The sequence below is a fragment of the Atractosteus spatula genome, chromosome 1 (assembly GCF_055471065.1).
Source record: "Atractosteus spatula isolate fAtrSpa1 chromosome 1, fAtrSpa1.hap1, whole genome shotgun sequence".
In the NCBI taxonomy this organism is placed as follows: domain Eukaryota; kingdom Metazoa; phylum Chordata; class Actinopteri; order Semionotiformes; family Lepisosteidae; genus Atractosteus; species Atractosteus spatula.
The window spans coordinates 46,052,753-46,070,249 of NC_142706.1; the positions used below are offsets into that span (position 1 = coordinate 46,052,753).

At 38.9% G+C, this 17,497-nt stretch overlaps 1 protein-coding gene across 1 annotated transcript in view; it reads left to right on the forward strand.

Moving 5' to 3' along the window:
- frem1a (Fras1 related extracellular matrix 1a) overlaps positions 1-17,497 on the forward strand; it is a 61,543-nt gene that overhangs the window by 32,079 nt on the left and 11,967 nt on the right. The window contains exons 7-27 of the mRNA XM_088916640.1: positions 151-259; positions 638-769; positions 1,970-2,314; positions 2,710-2,852; positions 3,082-3,278; positions 3,773-3,863; positions 4,538-4,705; positions 6,389-6,597; positions 7,133-7,226; positions 7,480-7,732; positions 8,335-8,535; positions 8,771-8,956; positions 9,644-9,840; positions 10,454-10,679; positions 11,279-11,423; positions 11,724-11,865; positions 12,230-12,425; positions 12,928-13,192; positions 14,115-14,529; positions 15,524-15,725; positions 17,142-17,286. Of these exons, the coding sequence (XP_088772766.1) occupies positions 151-259; positions 638-769; positions 1,970-2,314; positions 2,710-2,852; positions 3,082-3,278; positions 3,773-3,863; positions 4,538-4,705; positions 6,389-6,597; positions 7,133-7,226; positions 7,480-7,732; positions 8,335-8,535; positions 8,771-8,956; positions 9,644-9,840; positions 10,454-10,679; positions 11,279-11,423; positions 11,724-11,865; positions 12,230-12,425; positions 12,928-13,192; positions 14,115-14,529; positions 15,524-15,725; positions 17,142-17,286 (4,061 nt within the window). The remainder of the gene's footprint in view (positions 1-150; positions 260-637; positions 770-1,969; positions 2,315-2,709; positions 2,853-3,081; positions 3,279-3,772; positions 3,864-4,537; positions 4,706-6,388; positions 6,598-7,132; positions 7,227-7,479; positions 7,733-8,334; positions 8,536-8,770; positions 8,957-9,643; positions 9,841-10,453; positions 10,680-11,278; positions 11,424-11,723; positions 11,866-12,229; positions 12,426-12,927; positions 13,193-14,114; positions 14,530-15,523; positions 15,726-17,141; positions 17,287-17,497) is intronic.

A 17,497-nucleotide genomic window follows, 5' to 3' on the forward strand; every position in this document is an offset into this window, starting at 1 on the left:
CATCACTCAAAGTGTGAACATATTTCATCACTATGTTGGTGACACTCTCATGTTTCTCTCTAATATTGGTATATACTTGTTATTTCCTATACTAAGTACATTATCTATATCTAATAGAAATGTGATAAACTTACATTCCTTATTTAACAGGTGGAGTTTGAGGTCCATGATTTCTTCTTTGAGAAAAGCCCTCCAATTACAGTTCATTTATCAATCAGGACCGCAGACACCAATGCTCCCAGGGTTTCTTGGAATATGGGTGAGTCTTATTGTTCATGGACTATCGAACTAAACTTTGACGTGGACCGATTTCGGTAGCATTGTAGATCTTTGATGAAGGTACAACTTCAAGTATTCTACCTTGAATTGAAAAGGCACACACCTTAAAATCGTTACTCAGTAGCAGAATTAGATAGAGAACTAAGTACATTTAATTCATTGGTGCTTTTTGAAAATGGATTAATGAACTCTTGCAATAGAGTAATATCTTTTTCTTTCCTAAATTGGTTTGGCTTTGGTTCAGTTACAATTTACGTCTTTTAGAATACAGATGAACAGCACCAGAAGTCTTCTTACAAAGTGATATCAGAACCAGATCTTTGTGAACTGACCAGCTTCTTTCCCTGGATTCTTCCAGGCCTCAGTCTTCTGGAAGGACAGTCCCGGCCCATAACTTGGGAGCAACTCCAGATTGTTGACAATGATAACCTGGGAGCCGTGCGTCTCATCACGGTAGATGGGCTGCAGCATGGCAGACTTACTGTGAGAGGTACAGTAGCAGAAAATCCAACAACTATGAGCTGCATAGGAAATTGAGTGACATTACGAACCAACAACCCGCACTAAGTTAACAACTTAACTGTGTTCTATAAATGTCAAGTTGTTTCTATGAGTATAGACTTGTAGTTTCCCTATCAGCACTGAATCAGGAGATTAGAGGCTGCAAACAGGCATTTGTCTCACTATGCAACAGTGAAAACTACAGCTGTTATAGAACTATACAGCTTGAGCAGGAGCCACACCAATCTCTAAAATGATTATGTAAATAATAGCCGAAAATGGTATGACCTGTCCACAGTGACCATATTGATGATGACTTTGGCTTCATTCAAGAAATGGCTGGAATTGTAAGGACAGTTGTACTCAACATAACATGCCCTGTTTTAGTCTGCACCATCTGCCCCAACTGGAAGAGATCCCTGGATCAATTAAATGGCACCCTCTCATTCACTTATGTTCTTATGAATGTTTGAAAGTGATGTAGAGTCCAGATTCCAGATATGAGATATGCAGATCTTTTTATATGTTATTTAGAGCACAGTGAAGACAAATAAAGTAAAAAAAATCATGTTTAGATTTTTAAGTAATGTTACTGTAATTATTTTGGGCACTGAGTCAAATGAATCCCATCATTTCATCTAGGCTTCATAAAGGGACATTCTGACGCCTATCTTTTTCACAAAGTAATCCACAAAATGGCTCTACTCTTTTTGTGCTAGTGTCAAATGGTTAAAAGACAGAAACCAGGATGTCTATAACAACGTAGTTTTACACCTTCTCTATAAATAATAATTTGGAGTTTATGTAAGCTACCACAGTTTATTTGTTATTGTGGTGAAGGAGAAATAAAATTAGATATAGAGATGATGCTGGGTGAGTCTTTTTATCTCAATCTGCCCATTTACTACCAACATGAATCTTCATTTAGTGTTAAAAGAACTTACATAAGTGTTATGCAGGATTTTTTAATATTTTTTTTATTAAAAGCACAGTCTCTGTCATGTTTAAGCCCAATCACATCAATCTCAAAGCCCTACCTCCTTGTGTTTAACCCTGGGTGCCAATAAAAAGCACTATAGTTCATTATTTTGACAGAAAGGCAATTTAAATTAGCATAGATTACAATATAAATATCATAAATCTTGATGAGCTCATGGAATCCTGTCACTGCTTTGTGTTCAATTCACAGGGGGGAAAGGCTTCATGTTCAGCGTGAATGACATCAAGGCCGGTGTGGTTCAGTATCACCATGATGACAGCGACACCACCAAAGACTTTGTTGGCTTTCGAATATTTGATGGCCGCCACAGCATCCGCCACAAGTTCCCCATTAACATTCTCCCAAAGGATGACAGCCCCCCTTTCCTCATCACTAATGTGGTGTTGGAGCTGTGTGAGGGGCAGACGGCACTTATCCAAGGCTCCACACTGCAGGCCTCCGACCTAGACTCCATTGACGACTACATCCTCTTCAACATTACACGCCTCCCACAGGCTGGGGAAGTCACCAAGATACCAGGGCCTGGACTTACAGGTGAGGCTCTCTGCTGAGGGATCTAAGGACTCGACACTGTAAATATCGTGCATTTGGGGCAAAGCGTATCATGGTCTGAAAGAAATCCTGTCCAAGTCCCACAAATAGACACTTCTCTGACTTAAACCATAATTGACTAAATTACTTCAGAACTGAAGGGCTTCATAATTTCTACAGAGTCAATTCACTGGCTAAAGGCTGTTTGCCATTTGTTTTATTTTTTCTGGATCACAGAAGGGTAAAATTCCATCATTAGAATTTCATATTAACAGACCCAGGCAGTTCTGGCAGGTTGCTTTTCCCACAGACAGCACCATATCTCAGCCTCAGCCATTGAGGCCTTCATTTTGTGAATACTGCCAGAAAGTTCATGTGATTTTTTCTTTTCCTCTCAGGGTATCCTGTCAGTCGCTTCCTCCAAAGAGACTTATTCAATTCAGTTGTTTATTACCGCCACCTTGGCAATGAGGTCTTTGAGGACTCCTTTGAAGTTGTTCTCTCGGACAGCCATGACCCACCCAATCTCTCTGAGCCTCAGGTTTGTCATTATTTGTGCAGTTTAGAATATCTGTCATATGTCATTTGCCACATTTTCATTTTATTTGGTGACGAAACAATGAAACATAATATCATTTTCCTTCTTTTTCAATGTAAGATAGATTATTATTTGCAAGTCCCCGAATATTATAATTATATTGGAAAATGGCAATATGAGGTTTCAAAAGTGTGTTTCTCTTTGACCTATGCTGTTAAACTTTGTACTGCAGGTTGTAGTAGTGCACATAACCCCTGTCCATGACCAACTTCCAAAAGAAGTGCCTGGGGTTACTCGGCATCTGGTTGTCAAAGAGACAGAGGTAATTCACCTGACTAAGAAGCAGCTTCACTTCACAGATCCTGAGTCACCTGACCAGGAACTGGCCTACACCATAACCACACCTCCCTTCTACACCAGCATTTATGGGTGAGTCTTGAAATCAGATCTCAGATCACATAAAGTTTATTAGGCAGTATTTTGACTGTATTGGCAAGGTCTTTAATTTCTCTCTTTTCAAGTTTCTGGTTGTCTTTATGTTTAAATCAGAATTAACCACAGTATTAGGAAATGTAACTAAGCCGTCCTATTCTTCAAGTAACAAAAATACAGTTTTCCAAAACCTATCATAGCTCAAAAGGCCTCAGGAACCACAGACTAATTATTAAATATACAGTAGCCTTCAAAATATGATGCTTGAATAGTTACTGTACATTCTACTACTGTATGTGTACACCTTGTGGTAAGGTAAGTCTTGACCGTTGAATTGTTAATCCTGGGCTGAAGTCTACTGTCCTACATCTCATTGGAGAGTCTGCTCTTCTAATTCTTGTTGGTTTGGCTACTTCATCAGCTGGAGTGTTTAAACCTTTGCTGTAACTGACAGATCTATGCTATGCTTTTTACTCTACTTTGTTGAACAGGAGACCTGATGCTGGGAAGTTATTCCTGGTTGACAGCATTCCAAAATGCACTAAAGATCCCAGCGCTCCAGTGCTGAGGTCATTCACACAGGTCTGAATTCTCTTTTTGAGCATTTTTTTCAGATATTTGTTCAGGATGTCACAGCAGCATTGGGGATTTCTTCCACGTCATATCTGCAGATTTAAATTAGGAAAACACAAGCAAAATAGTGCAACAACAAACCACCCACAAAGTTCAGTTTCATGTCTGTAACTTCTTGCAGCTGTTGCACACTTTAATACAACATGTTTATATTCACATATTTCCAGGTGCTCCCAGAGCTTTTTACAAAGGTACAGTAGATAATGATATGCAGATAAGGGGGAAGACAGATAAGACTTTATTATTAACAAAAGCATTGTTTAGATGTTCACAAACTGTTATTCTAAAGTAAAAAATAAACATTCTTTAAAATGGTGATGTACTGGGAGTTCTAGGTTATAAACATGGTAACATTAGCAAGCAAAGTGATTTAAACATTTGATCAAGGAGAAACATGTAATAAGATGCAGAAACTGTCCTTTATTTTTATGAACAGGAAACTCTTTTGTTTTTTAACACAGAGGTGGGTTTGTTACAGTGTGGTTTGGGATGTGGTTTCTTAATTATCCACTACAACGACAGAAAGTCTGGAACCTCAGTGAATGACTACACTTACATTTTTCTTGTTATTGCATTGTTATTCTGTTTCCCAACAGGCTTTTTGTTTGTTTTTTTCTTTTCAGCATGCTGTCAACTACATGAAAGTTGCCTATATGCCTCCAATCACAGATATTGGACCCACCTCACAACACATACAGTTCATCTTCTCTGTCACAAACCAACAGGGTGGCACCATCGTTGGCATCTGTTTCAACATCACAGTGTTGCCTGTGGATAACCAGGCTCCTGAGGTATTACAGACAGAAGACTCAAGCAGTCATCCTGAGAGAACTCCAAGAGAAATGAGGCTCAGCTCGTTAGATACTAGAATTAGCATCGGCTTTGATGTAAGGACAGTTATACTCAACATAACATGCCCTGTTTTTAGTCTGCCCCATTGTGCTTCATTGAGCAGCACTTGGATAATTAATAATAATTAATGATTGCTTACACTTATATAGTGCTCAAAGCGCTTTACAGGTAATGGGGACTCCCCTCCACCACCACCAATGTGCAGCATCCACCTGAATGATGCGACAGCAACCATAGTGCGCCAGAACGCTCACCACACATCAGCTATCAGTGGAGAGGAGAACAGAGTAATGAAGCCAGTTCATAGATGGGGATTATTAGGAGGCCATTATTGATAAAGGCCAATGGGAAATTTGGGGTAGGTTACACCCCTCCTCTTTTCGAGACACATCCTGGGATTTTTAATGACCACAGAGATTTAGGACCACGGTTTTACATCTCATCCAAGAGACGGCACCTGTTTACAGTATAGTGTCCCCATCACTATACTGGGGCATTAGGACCCATTAGGTGAGCGCCCCCTGCCGGCTCCACTAACACCTCTTCCAGCAGCAACCTTAGTTTTTCCCAGGAGGTCTCCCATCCAGGTACTGACCAGACTCACACCTGCTGAGCTTCAGTGGGTTGCCAGTTGTGAGTTGCAGAGTGATATGGCTGCTGGCTGCTGATAGTCTGAAACATCAGGTTTACCTAATAGGTGTGACTTTACAATAAAACACAGAATAATCCTAAATTGAGTTTATAACACAGGTTCGGAAGGAATTCGAAATCACTCCTGATGTCCTTTCCTCACCAGAATACCTTCTCTCCCTCACATATATTTTTTATATACCTCCTCCATTCCATCCCTGTCACCTTGGTCACTCCTCACTCTGCATTGCGGTTCCATCTTCCTCGTCCTCTGACCAGGAGGTCAGCCCTCAGCCAAGTTTTATTGTGGCTTAAACACTCCATTAACCTTTTAGTACACTTAATTCTTGGGTTTTGATATTCCTAATGAAAAGCTTTAGAAGGTGGCAGTTGAGGGCTGGTCGGTTTGAAACCTTCAAAATCCTGAAAGAAATGACTGAGGTTGATTGTAACACGAGGACAAAAGAAAGGTTACAAATAAGAGGAGATGTTCTGGTCTGTCAGGGTTATTTGAATGATCATACTTAATTCACCTAAGGTTCTCATCTACAGTAGTTAGTTCTTCAAGAATCGCAAGACATTGGCTTCTACAGTTTGGCTTTGTGGCTGTTTTCAGACTTTCTTTTTGTAAAGAAATTCAGCACATCAGCCTTTGGAAACCATACCAATAAAATTTAATATTCCAATAATCCATTAGTAAGAGTATAATCTAGATGCTGTAAAAGAATGACTTTAAATATAGACTCAAATCAGAGTAACAGAAAAGACTTTTTTTACTTTCTAAACGTGACTTGATTTTCTTTTGAGGAAATTTAGACTTCAAAGCTGTGATACTACAAAATCCTGTATCCGTTAAATGTTGAGTGTCTGAGCAATTATAAAAGCTAGCTGCTATGAAAATAGGAATTGCAAGATTTGTATGTATTTTCAAAGGAAAGTGGGAGCCTAATGAGACTGTGGAATACTACTGTATTTGTGGATTGTGTTTACAGGTGTTTGCAAAGCAGTTGACAGTAGAGGAGGGAGGGCAGTGTCAGATAACTGCTAACCACCTGCTGATAACAGACCAGGATTCCACAGAGAGCAGACTGAAGGTGGAAATCAAGAGAGCACCCCAGCATGGCCTGATTGAGCTGGACGGATTCCCCATGAAAGAGGGACAAACCTTCACAATGCAGGACCTAAGAAGCCAGAAAGTTAGGTCAGATATATGTCATGAATTCCATTATACCAATTCTTGTAATGCTAAATGTTTTATAGAATATTTATATTTATAAATTAGTTCCCTTTGATGTGAACTTCTTTGCAAATCTGATATGCTTTTCACTTACTTTGTACAAAATTAACAGTGAAGAGAGATATGAAGCCAAAACAAATCAATTTTGAAATGCAGTCTCTGCTGTGGGACAGTCTGGCACAACAGAGAACTGACTTTATAGAAATAAATTCAGTGGGAACATTAGGGCTGATTGTACAAACCCAGAATGGAATTTAGTCATGATTGACAGCCTTTATCAGAGCGCCACCTACTGGTCCATCAACACCACTTGCTGCAGCAAACCTAGGTTTTAATGGCAGTATCCCACCCTGGTGCTGACCTGGCCAAGTCTTGCATAACGTCTGAGATCAAGCTACAAGGCAGTAACACTGCTACAACAAATACTATTGTAAAGAAAGGCCCAGTACAATTTTGGAACGATAATATTACATGTGTGAAATGTGTTTTGGCCCCACAGATATCGCCACGACAGTTCTGAAACAACGCAAGACACAATTTTCTTCATCGCTACAGATGGTATCAATTCAGCAGACTTTGCTGTGCAAGTTAAGGTGAGCTCAAGCTGTTTTTATTGTCCTCGAAGAATTATATCGATTGTACTGATTATTACTCACGCACCATATCTCTGTCACTTATATCAGGGTCATCAGAGAACACTCACAAACATATGTTCCATGCTTGAGTCTTTCTATTACATCTGGCATCCCTGATAACCTATCATGCCTTCCCATCTCAAAACAAAATAATAAAAAAGAAAGTATGTATGTCTTTCTCTGTTCAAATAAAATGTTTTTATGTGTGTAGGTGATCCCAGTCAATGATGAAACCCCAGTATTAATGCCAGGTCTAATTCCTGTGTTGGACTGTGCAGAGGGAGAGGAAGTGGTCATCACTGCTGAATACATCTTTGCCTCAGACAGTGATAGTGATGACAGCAAACTCAGCTACATGATCGCACGTCAGCCACACCATGGAGTTTTGCGTAAAAATGGGAATATTGTGGATCGGTTTGTACAGGAAGACATAGTTGCGGGGATCATCACATACAAACATACAGGTACTAGCAAACACATAGGGTCTGGGGAAAAATCTTTGCTTTGGTAATGTTTGATGTTTGATGTGTTAAGACCTCTCAAGATCTGGCGGATTTGCACCAAACTATTTATCTAGTGGAATAACTCAAATTTAAAACACTTGGAACTGGTCGCCTGCATATCTGTGCTATAAGGGCTGTCACACCTCTGACCGCTACACTCTGGTTTGGAAACAGTCGAAGCAATTTAGTTCAGACAATTGAACAAAACACAAAGTCGAGAGCTTATCTATTCAAATGAAAATCTGAATTTTGCTCCTTATCACACAAAATGTCTCCACCCGGCCTGCACCTTGGAGAACGAGGAGGTTTGAAGTTCAAATCCAGAACTTATCACCATGTTAACCACTTGAGAAAGTAGAGAAAATTATGTACTGTACAGTACGTAAAGTTTTTTATATAACACAATCCAAAATATGGCATTCCACAGCACAACAAATGATTATAATCATCAGTACTGGAGAGCTGTTGCCCATTAAAGTGCTGTAGTTATCCTTGACCGACTGTTATCATTTCATGTGTTACCTTGTGAAAGAGACCAGTAAACAGATGTTATTTTGTTCTAGGAGGGGAGATTGGATTGAACCCACAGTCAGATACCATTTCATTTGTTGTCTCGGATGGAGAAGCAGGAATCAATCAGGGCTGCTGTTTCGAGGGGCCTTTAGCAGTCATACTTGCAACTCGGCTTCATGATGCGTTTCCTGTCTATGACCTCAACATAACTGTATTTCCTGTCGATAACCAACCTCCCATTATCATCACAGGTAATTTCACTCTTTCTTTTTATGACATAGGAAAATACTTTTTGTTTTCTTGTGTGTCTTGTCCTGTTTGAAAATCTCATGTCCATGTGATTGAAGAAGTGGACTACTGTATATGCTAGCATTGAATTGACCAGTGCCTGCTACACACAGGAAATGGTTTATTGCTTAATTATTGTTGAGTCACTTTGATTTAAAGGTTGCACAGACTGCTTTTTCTTTTTTCTTCTTCAAAAAGGAGAGATGTTTATTGTTGATGAAGGAGGATCAGCCCCCATTACTGTCAACAGCCTGAGTGCCAGAGATGCAGACAGTCCTCTGGAGCAGTTAGAGTTCATCCTGGTTTCCCCTCCACAGTTTGGCTACATTGAGAACACCCTCCCAAGTCCCGGCTTTGAGAAAAGCAATATGGGCATCAGCATCAGTAAGTCTATTTAAACAACAACATTCACATATGCTACTAACATTAATTGTGGTTATTATGATTTGCTATTATTTTATTGTGTGATATTACACATTTCATATTCCGGGTTGGCTTTGGAATTAATCGTTCACTTTCATTATGGTTTAAAAAAAATTATAATAATTATCTATCCTGTTCTTCGTAAGCTGGTATGGGAAAGGATATGGGAAGATGGTAGCATCAACGATTTAAACTGTTAAATTCAAAGTGTTACTTCTTGGCAAACTTGATTCCTTTGGTAAATTCTTGGTTAGTTTACAGGTTCATTTTCAGTGTTTTAATACTTAATCACAGTCATAATTTGGTTTTCATTGAAAAATGTTTCAATATCCAGTTTGACTGTGGACTAAATAATCATTCCATAACCTTTGTAAACGAAGAAGCATTAAACCATCTGAACTTATGTTGCATTGTAATTCTTCTCAGTATATACAATTATATGTGATTTTCAAACAAGATATTTAATTAGTAGTACATTTTCCAAAACTGTTTACATTTTTTAACCCCTCTCGTTTCACTGGTTTTACTGTTGAACTTTACTACTTACTGTACACTGTATATCTGTTTGAAGTCTGAAGTGTTTACCAGTGACAGGTAAGCACATGACCTGTTGTTAAGATCGCTAACATGACACGTTTTGTCTGCTAGGTTCTTTTGCTCTGAGCCATGTGAAGAATCTTCACATAAACTATGTGCAATCTCGTCACCAGAGGATTGAGCCCACCACAGATCAGTTCATGCTGTACGTGACTGATGGCAAGCACCGTTCTGTTGAAACCCCTTTCTACGTAATTATAAACCCCACTAATGATGAAGCCCCTGATTTCTTGGCAAGAAATATTACTGTAAGTCAGAAGAAAATCTTCAACACCAAGCTGTCATTTCATTAATGGTTTATGGAAAATAGTTGAGAATATTGGTGCCTAGACTGGTCCTTTACCTTTGTCTTCTTATTACTAAACTGTCCACCAACCTTGCTCTCAAGATGAAATTCCAGTCTTGCAGGTTTTTGTACAACCCGTGTTCTTCCTGGCATCTTTGTAAGGAACATATCCCATTGTCATGATATAAAATGATGATGGTATTTTGCAAGAATTTAAATATGCTTTCTTAACATCTAAAACCTCTAAATTTTATCAGACTCTTAAAGAGTTTTACAATTCATTAGCAGCTCAGTACATTTTAATGTTCAAGGTATGTTCCATGACTTGCTTTTTTCCAAATAACACAATGGAAAAAATAATGATCTGAAGTATTCTGAAACAGGGAGACTTTTTTCATATCTGAAAAACTCTAATTAAAAATCCACTCAGGATGAAGCCCTGTGTTTTACAGTCACATTTATATTTAGAGTGGTATGCATAACTCACACATAGGTGAAAATCATGTCCATTAGTGTGTCACAAATCCAGCACTTTAGTGTTAATCTTGACTCACTTTCATCCTCCTTCTTTCAAGGTGCAAGAGGGAAAGATGAAAGAGCTGGATCCTTCCATAATCAATGTAGTAGACTTTGATGTTCCCCGGAATGAGCTGGTTTTCACCATTGTTCAGCCACCCCGACACGGATTGATCATGAATGGAATCTATGGAAATGACATCACACGCTACAAAAGGCTCACCGCAGACCAGCAGAGCACGGAGCTCTCCGTGTATGACTTCACCATGGAAGACCTGAAACACGGTCTGTTGTCCCAACCCAATCCTGGGCATATGGTGCCTTGCACAAGAATCCAAGCCCTTGCATGGTCTTCACAGTGTGTTGCTTTAAAGCTTCAAGTCACGACCCTTTCAAGGAGCAATTAAGATGCGTTATATACACAGCGTCCTCCACACACTCAAAGCAAAAAACAAAAAGAAGGAAAGAAATACAGTAGATAAAAATAAAGAAAATTTCAGAACTGATTGCTGAAATGACAATTTACTTAAATTAATAGTTTTAATATATTATGATTGAAAGGTGTAGAGGAATACATTTGTTTAGCATTCATGACATGTTTGATAAGGAGTTGTTTTGTTGTTCTTTGAAGTCTCTTTCTCCTGAAAATCTGGGATCTCCTTTCGCCCTAATGAATAGGAAAGCTACAAAGCAATATCAAATGCCTCAAAATATCCTGAAAAGCCAAACAAACAGTGTCACATCAAAGAATTGAGACCACAGGATAGAGGAGAAAAATGTTATGTGTTTCAGTATGCTTATATATTAGACTTGAAAAAACAGGCAGTTTGTTATTAGAAAGAGTGTGGAAATTCTCTTATAATTTATTGCTGTTTACCCTTTAGGAATGAATTTGATGTACATGCATGATGACTCTGAGAGTGTGTCTGATGGTTTTGCCATTCAGCTGACAGATGGTAAACATAAGATCCAACAATATGTAGCAGTCACAATTATTCCTACCAATGATGAGAAGCCTCAAGTCATTAGGTAAGGTTATACAGCATGACAACCACTCCAAATTCTAACACAACAAACGTAATTCTTGGTGTTCCTACATGAAGGAGTATAACACTTGACGAACCACATTTTACAGAGGAGCCCCTAAAAACATCTGCACTCTAAAATTTAAAAATTGTACAGTTTGCTAGCATTTTACTGCTTGCCATTCTTACATTTTTATCATCATATACTGTATATAAGAAAATTAGCTATTTTTTGTTTTGGAAATTTCTTTGGGGGTTCAGGTATGAATATGAGGGTTTTGAATGCATTTTTTTCCATTTGCAGGAATAATGGTTTGGAAGTAGAGATGGGAGAAGCCAGGATTATCTCCAGTGCAGTTCTGCTTGCACGGGACAATGACACACCTGGGCATCAGATCCACTATGTGTTTGAAAGTCTACCCAAACAGGGATTACTACAGCTTAAGGTCAGTAAATGGCCTACGTTTGTGAGAATAGACATACTGTAGAGCATTTATCCGTCTAAACACAGGTATTAAGTAAAAAGGCTATTATATTAACTGGCCACACAAAAATATCACTGCTTTCATCTCACTTTCAGCTCTTGTTTTCATTACCTGTATCTACTTTTGCTTCTTTCCATTCTGGAAGTTAGTTTGATTGATTATATATACAGTAGGAATGTATCTATCTCAGATGGAATGTTGTGAAGTGGCCTAAAAGTATGGATAAATACAAATGTGTATATTGTTGCTGTATATTGTCTTACTGTTGTGCTTTCCAATGTGGTGATTCTCATGCTCCTAACAGTTCTCTCTGTGGTACTCTCAGGTAGGCTTGGACTGGGTGTCTGTCTCAGCAGGGATGAACTGCACTCAGGACGATATAGACATGAACCTTCTCAGGTATTTGCACACAGGATCAATGGGCTCCCATAGCCAGGACTTCTTCATCTTCTACCTGTTTGATGGAAGAAACAGGTCTCCACCTCAGCACTTTTATATCTCCATAAAGGATATGGAGAAGGGTGAGTGCTCAAAACATAAGGCCTGTTTGACTTATATTGTCAAGAAACATCTATGCTTGACCAACGTTAAAACTGCAAGTTACTATACAATAGATTCAGAGATGCTTCTAGGGGCATGTAGACTTGCAATATTTTAAAGTAGATTTCTCTCTATAGTAATATTACTATTCATAGTTTATTATTCATGTAAAATGATTACTCTGCCATAATTAAGCCATTTTAATCCTGATCTTTTTCTCATAATAAAGTAAACGAAAAACAGACTGATACCCATATTATGTAGCCCCAATCAGTTACATATTAATCGGCTTCTGGTCATGATAAAGACGTCAAGTTTGTAAGACGAGTCATTCAGAACATTGGACTTCCTGAGGGTGAAAGAATTCATGTTAACCCTTAAGAAACACCCTCGGTTTCAATGAGGAACAGCTAAAAGGTTTTGTTTCACTTTTTCCCTCCACTGAAACTCTTGCTTTTCATTTTTTTCTCACCACGGTCCTAGGAGACATTGCCGTATTCATCAAACCCCTGAGGACATCCAGGGGAGAGCGGGTAGTGTTGACAACTGACAATCTGCTGGCAGTCGATGGCACAGACAAACCAGAAGAGCTTCTGTATGTTGTCACCTCAGCGCCCACCAGCGGACACTTAGAGTACATCAGATACCCAGGGATAGCCATCACCACTTTCAGCCAGATGGATGTGGCAGCACATTTGGTGTGCTATGTGCACGACAACAGAGCTACTTCACCCCGAGAGGCTTTTCGGTATGAGGGATGAGTAACTTTGGGTAACTGATTCCAGTCAAACACAAGAGAAACGAACTCATGAAAGATGACTAAGTTGTTTTTTACCCATTTTTAGCTTAGATTAAGGAACCCCATGTATAGGACATTAGCACTGGCACTTTGGTGATTATTGTTACATGTACAGATGATGGCTTGGGGATCAAATCAGAACTGTTTTACTTTGGGTGAGCAACAAATGAGGAAAGCGAAAGATATTACAGGGTAATAGCTAAACCAGGTCATGTTCATGTCCAGGCTAGTGTTTCAGCAATTACATCATACAGGAATGTCACCATCAAAGCTGTACATGCAAACTATTACTGTGACAAACAGAATAAAAATGAGGTAATATTAGCCATTGGAGACATACAGCAAAAATGGCAATGAAGTTTTTATTTTTTTTAAGGTAATTATTTATTGAGTTCTGTAGGATTAACCGGAACAACATTATCAGGATATTGAATGACAGACAGGCTTTAAATTTGATATACTTGATATACCAATAAACTTGAAAAAGTTTTTAGAAAACAAAGTTACTGCAAAGCAAAGAAAAAAACTGGGTTATAAGAAAGACTAAGTATACAGGACCTTGTGTGCTTATTGCGTCTGCATTTCTGTTACTCTTCTATATTACTGGTTTATAGACCTACTGGTTTAATAGACCTGGATTAACGCTAGAGATTCTAGGGAATTTCAGGTATGTGAGTTTTCTTTATTCAAGGTGACTCACCTTATACATAACAGAAATAACCCCAAAGAAGCATTTCAGGTAGTCAGCAATAGTGCCCTTGGAGAATGTGCTGTAGTAAAACATGTTCATTATCGTCTTGTTTCTGTAGATGGGGTGAAAAAGAGAGCAAACACACATGCTGAAGGCCTGCCTTGCCTCTCTCATTGCTAGATTTGTTGTCAGCAACGGCCTGTCCACCAGAAATGGCACCCTGGAAATCACCGTGGAAACAGCTGACTGTGTGCTTCCGACTCTGTCCCGGAACACCGGCCTGCAGGTCCCGGCCGGCTCAATGATAGCACTGACCCCAGAAGCTCTGAGCCTCTCCGATCCCGACACTCCGCCCAGCCACCTCTACTTCCTTCTAGCACGGCCTCCGCAGTATGGACAGCTCTACCTGCAGGGTGTGCCAATGGGCCAGGGTAATTTCACCCAGCTGCAGCTTGCCAACATGGATCTGGCATACAAACACGATGGGGGACCCTCCCAGATTGACCGCTTCAGTTTTGTGGCCTCCGATGGCACCAATCATGGCTTCCTCGTGGATGGAAAGATCCACACAGAGCCCGTCTTTTTCACTATCCAGGTGAGTTAGTAAGAGTCCATGCAAACAATCTTGAAACACCGTAAATGGAATCCCGAGAGGCCCTGAAAATCCACATGACACACGTGTGTGTTGCTTGATGACAATTTGTCAAAAATGAGAAATATAGAAATGGAATGCCATTTAGTTAAGCCAAATACCAAAAACATTCTCTTATCCCCCATTTCTTGGTGTCATCCAAGCACACATTCCTAGCTGTGCTATTTTTCACCAGTCACAATGTCAGATACTACGTCATCGTCACTCCCCTTTTGGTCTCGGATAGTTTTTGGAAGTCCGCATTGTTAGTTATGTTTTAATATTATGTTATATTATAAGCAAGTCGACCAGCATGTTAGTAAGCATATATCTAAAAGGTATTGAAACATCTAAGGCAAAAAAGACATTTGACTAATACATAAAGTACATATAATTAAATGGAACTGTCTCTGCTTGATTCAGACAGAGATTCTTCTAACCTTGAACAGGGGGTATCATACTCAACTTTGGGGTGCCTAATATTCTGAGCCCGGGCTCTCAAGTATATAGTTGGTCTAATTATTACATTAACTACTTGATTGTAGTGCTTCTAACTTCATCCCAAAATGTTTAATAACTAACTATATCCTAAAGGAAGACAGAATTTTGAGTAATCAGCTGTAAAATACTCAAACACACTTTCTATGTATTGTATGTCTAATGATAAACCAACAAGTACACAGGACAAGAAGTCACCAACAAATGCAGACTAGTTTAACATCTCATTCCCCTATGCCCACAAGGCTATGCAGGTTTTGTGTAATGAAAGCCCTTGAAAAACTGTTAAATGTGAAGCAGATACTTTGGTTAGGTAACCAAGAGCTGATGTTGGATTGGAAACACTTTGGCCCTTGAGGACTGGAGTTTGATGACCTTGCTTTAAAGAATTAGAATATATCCATTATAACAATCATGGGAAGACTACTCATGCATTAAGATATTTCTGTTCGTTTGTTAGGTGGAAAAAACAGACAAGTCAGCCCCTAGAATTGTACATCTCCACTGTCTCTGGAAGGCAGAACAACTGAAGGACGGGCGCTATGGTATCTATATCTCCTCCAGAGACCTGAAAGCAGCACATTCTAGCACAAAAGACGAGGACATAACCTTTCAAATTCTGCAGGGTCCATATTTTGGTTATCTAGAAAATGCAACGACAGGTAAGATCTTACAAGTTCATTAAATGAAAGAATTCTCTGATGCTGAAATGGGTCAGAGGAGGTGTCGTCTGTTCTAATCGTAGAGTACTCACATGTCTGCTAGTTTTTGCTCTAGCTGAGCTCTTAGCTAATTAACTGAACACTTAATTGATCTGAAATTCCTTTGTACTGTAAAATTGCCAGCTGTTGCAGAAATGAAAAATAACTACTAATACAAGCAAGATCATTAGTTCAAATGCAAATTTGATTGACTTAGGGCCCAATTATAATGGAAACCAGCAAAACGTAAAAGTCCTATGCTACAGTACATGAAAAGGGGTGCAACCTTTTTTTCTGCATCACCAATTATTATTCTGGTTCTCAGTCATTAACAGTTAATGTTAAATTTTACAGTGACGTTTCATTTTCATTTATCTGCAGGAAAAAGTACATTTTTTAAGTTACTGCCGATCTGGTAGTTAATAGATTCCTCTTCAAATCAGTTTACATTGGACGTTTGGCCTATTTTTGAATGGTTCTGTCAGGATTTTTTGGGGGGGACGTTTAAAAGTACCAAGGCAAAATTGAAGCTAAGAATGTCTAGCTAACTCTCTCACAAACCATTGACAGTCCTTGATGGAATTGGTGCTCTCTTGGGTTCCTCACCCAAGATAACCTAATTCATCCAGTATAGTTACAGTAAGTATCCAGCTGTGGGCAGGAACTAACGACTGATTAAAACCACAGCAGTCATTCAGATTAAAACTACATCTGCAGGTTTGTTTAAATATACATAGTACCTGACAACTTCCCACTCACAGAACGCCCACCCCATCAATCCAGTAACTGCTTTACCCTTAGAGGTCACAGTCTAATCACTTTACTTTAATTGTATTTTGATTGTGGAATGGCTGAAGAAATCACTTTCTTGTCAGTTGAATATTTCCCATTAAATCTTTGAAAAGGAAAGCTGTTTATAACCCTATGATACTGTATCATCACACTCACCTAACAATTAACTTTTTAAAGGTTCCACATCTCCTGTGCTCCAAAATGCACTGTTTATGATTTAATCGGGTACCAATTTTTGTGTGTGACTTGATAATGACATCAATGAATCGACAATTTGAAACCTTTCTGGCTTTTTCAAAAGGTGCAAAAATGTTTCTCAAGACAGCCAGCCCTCAAACTTATGAGTGTTGCAAAACCAACAAAAAAATCATTCCTGTGTTCTACTTGCCACAGGTATTTGTTACATTTGCTCCACTCTGGGAACTCAGGGAAAAAAGCCAAATCATGTTGTGGAAAACATCCTGCAAATTCAAATTTAACAAAATGCTTAGCTTCATTTCACATTAAAAATCCATGATATAGCACATATCAGTAGTAGTGAGACAACTGACTGTCGGTCTTATGGTTTTTATTAATCTTTCAAAGGCCAGTTCATCCATCACAGCTTCAGTCAGGGTGACTTGAATCGAAGAGGCATCCTGTACATCATCAATTCCGCCCTGGAAGCCCTGTCTGACAGTCTGCAGTTCCAGGTGACTGACCCACTTGGAAACTCTGGAGCTTCCCAGATGTAAGGGATATATTTTTTTGTATATATAATTTTATATTCTTTTTTTCTAGAAGCTCTTCTACCATTTTTACCAGTCAGACAAGTTATCAATTATTGTATTGATACTGCAAAAAGTGTACAAATAACAGAACATTTACACTACAAACATGAGGAGGTCATTCATCCAATCTAGTTCATTTTATATTTTTAGTAGCTAATTGAGGCAGGGATC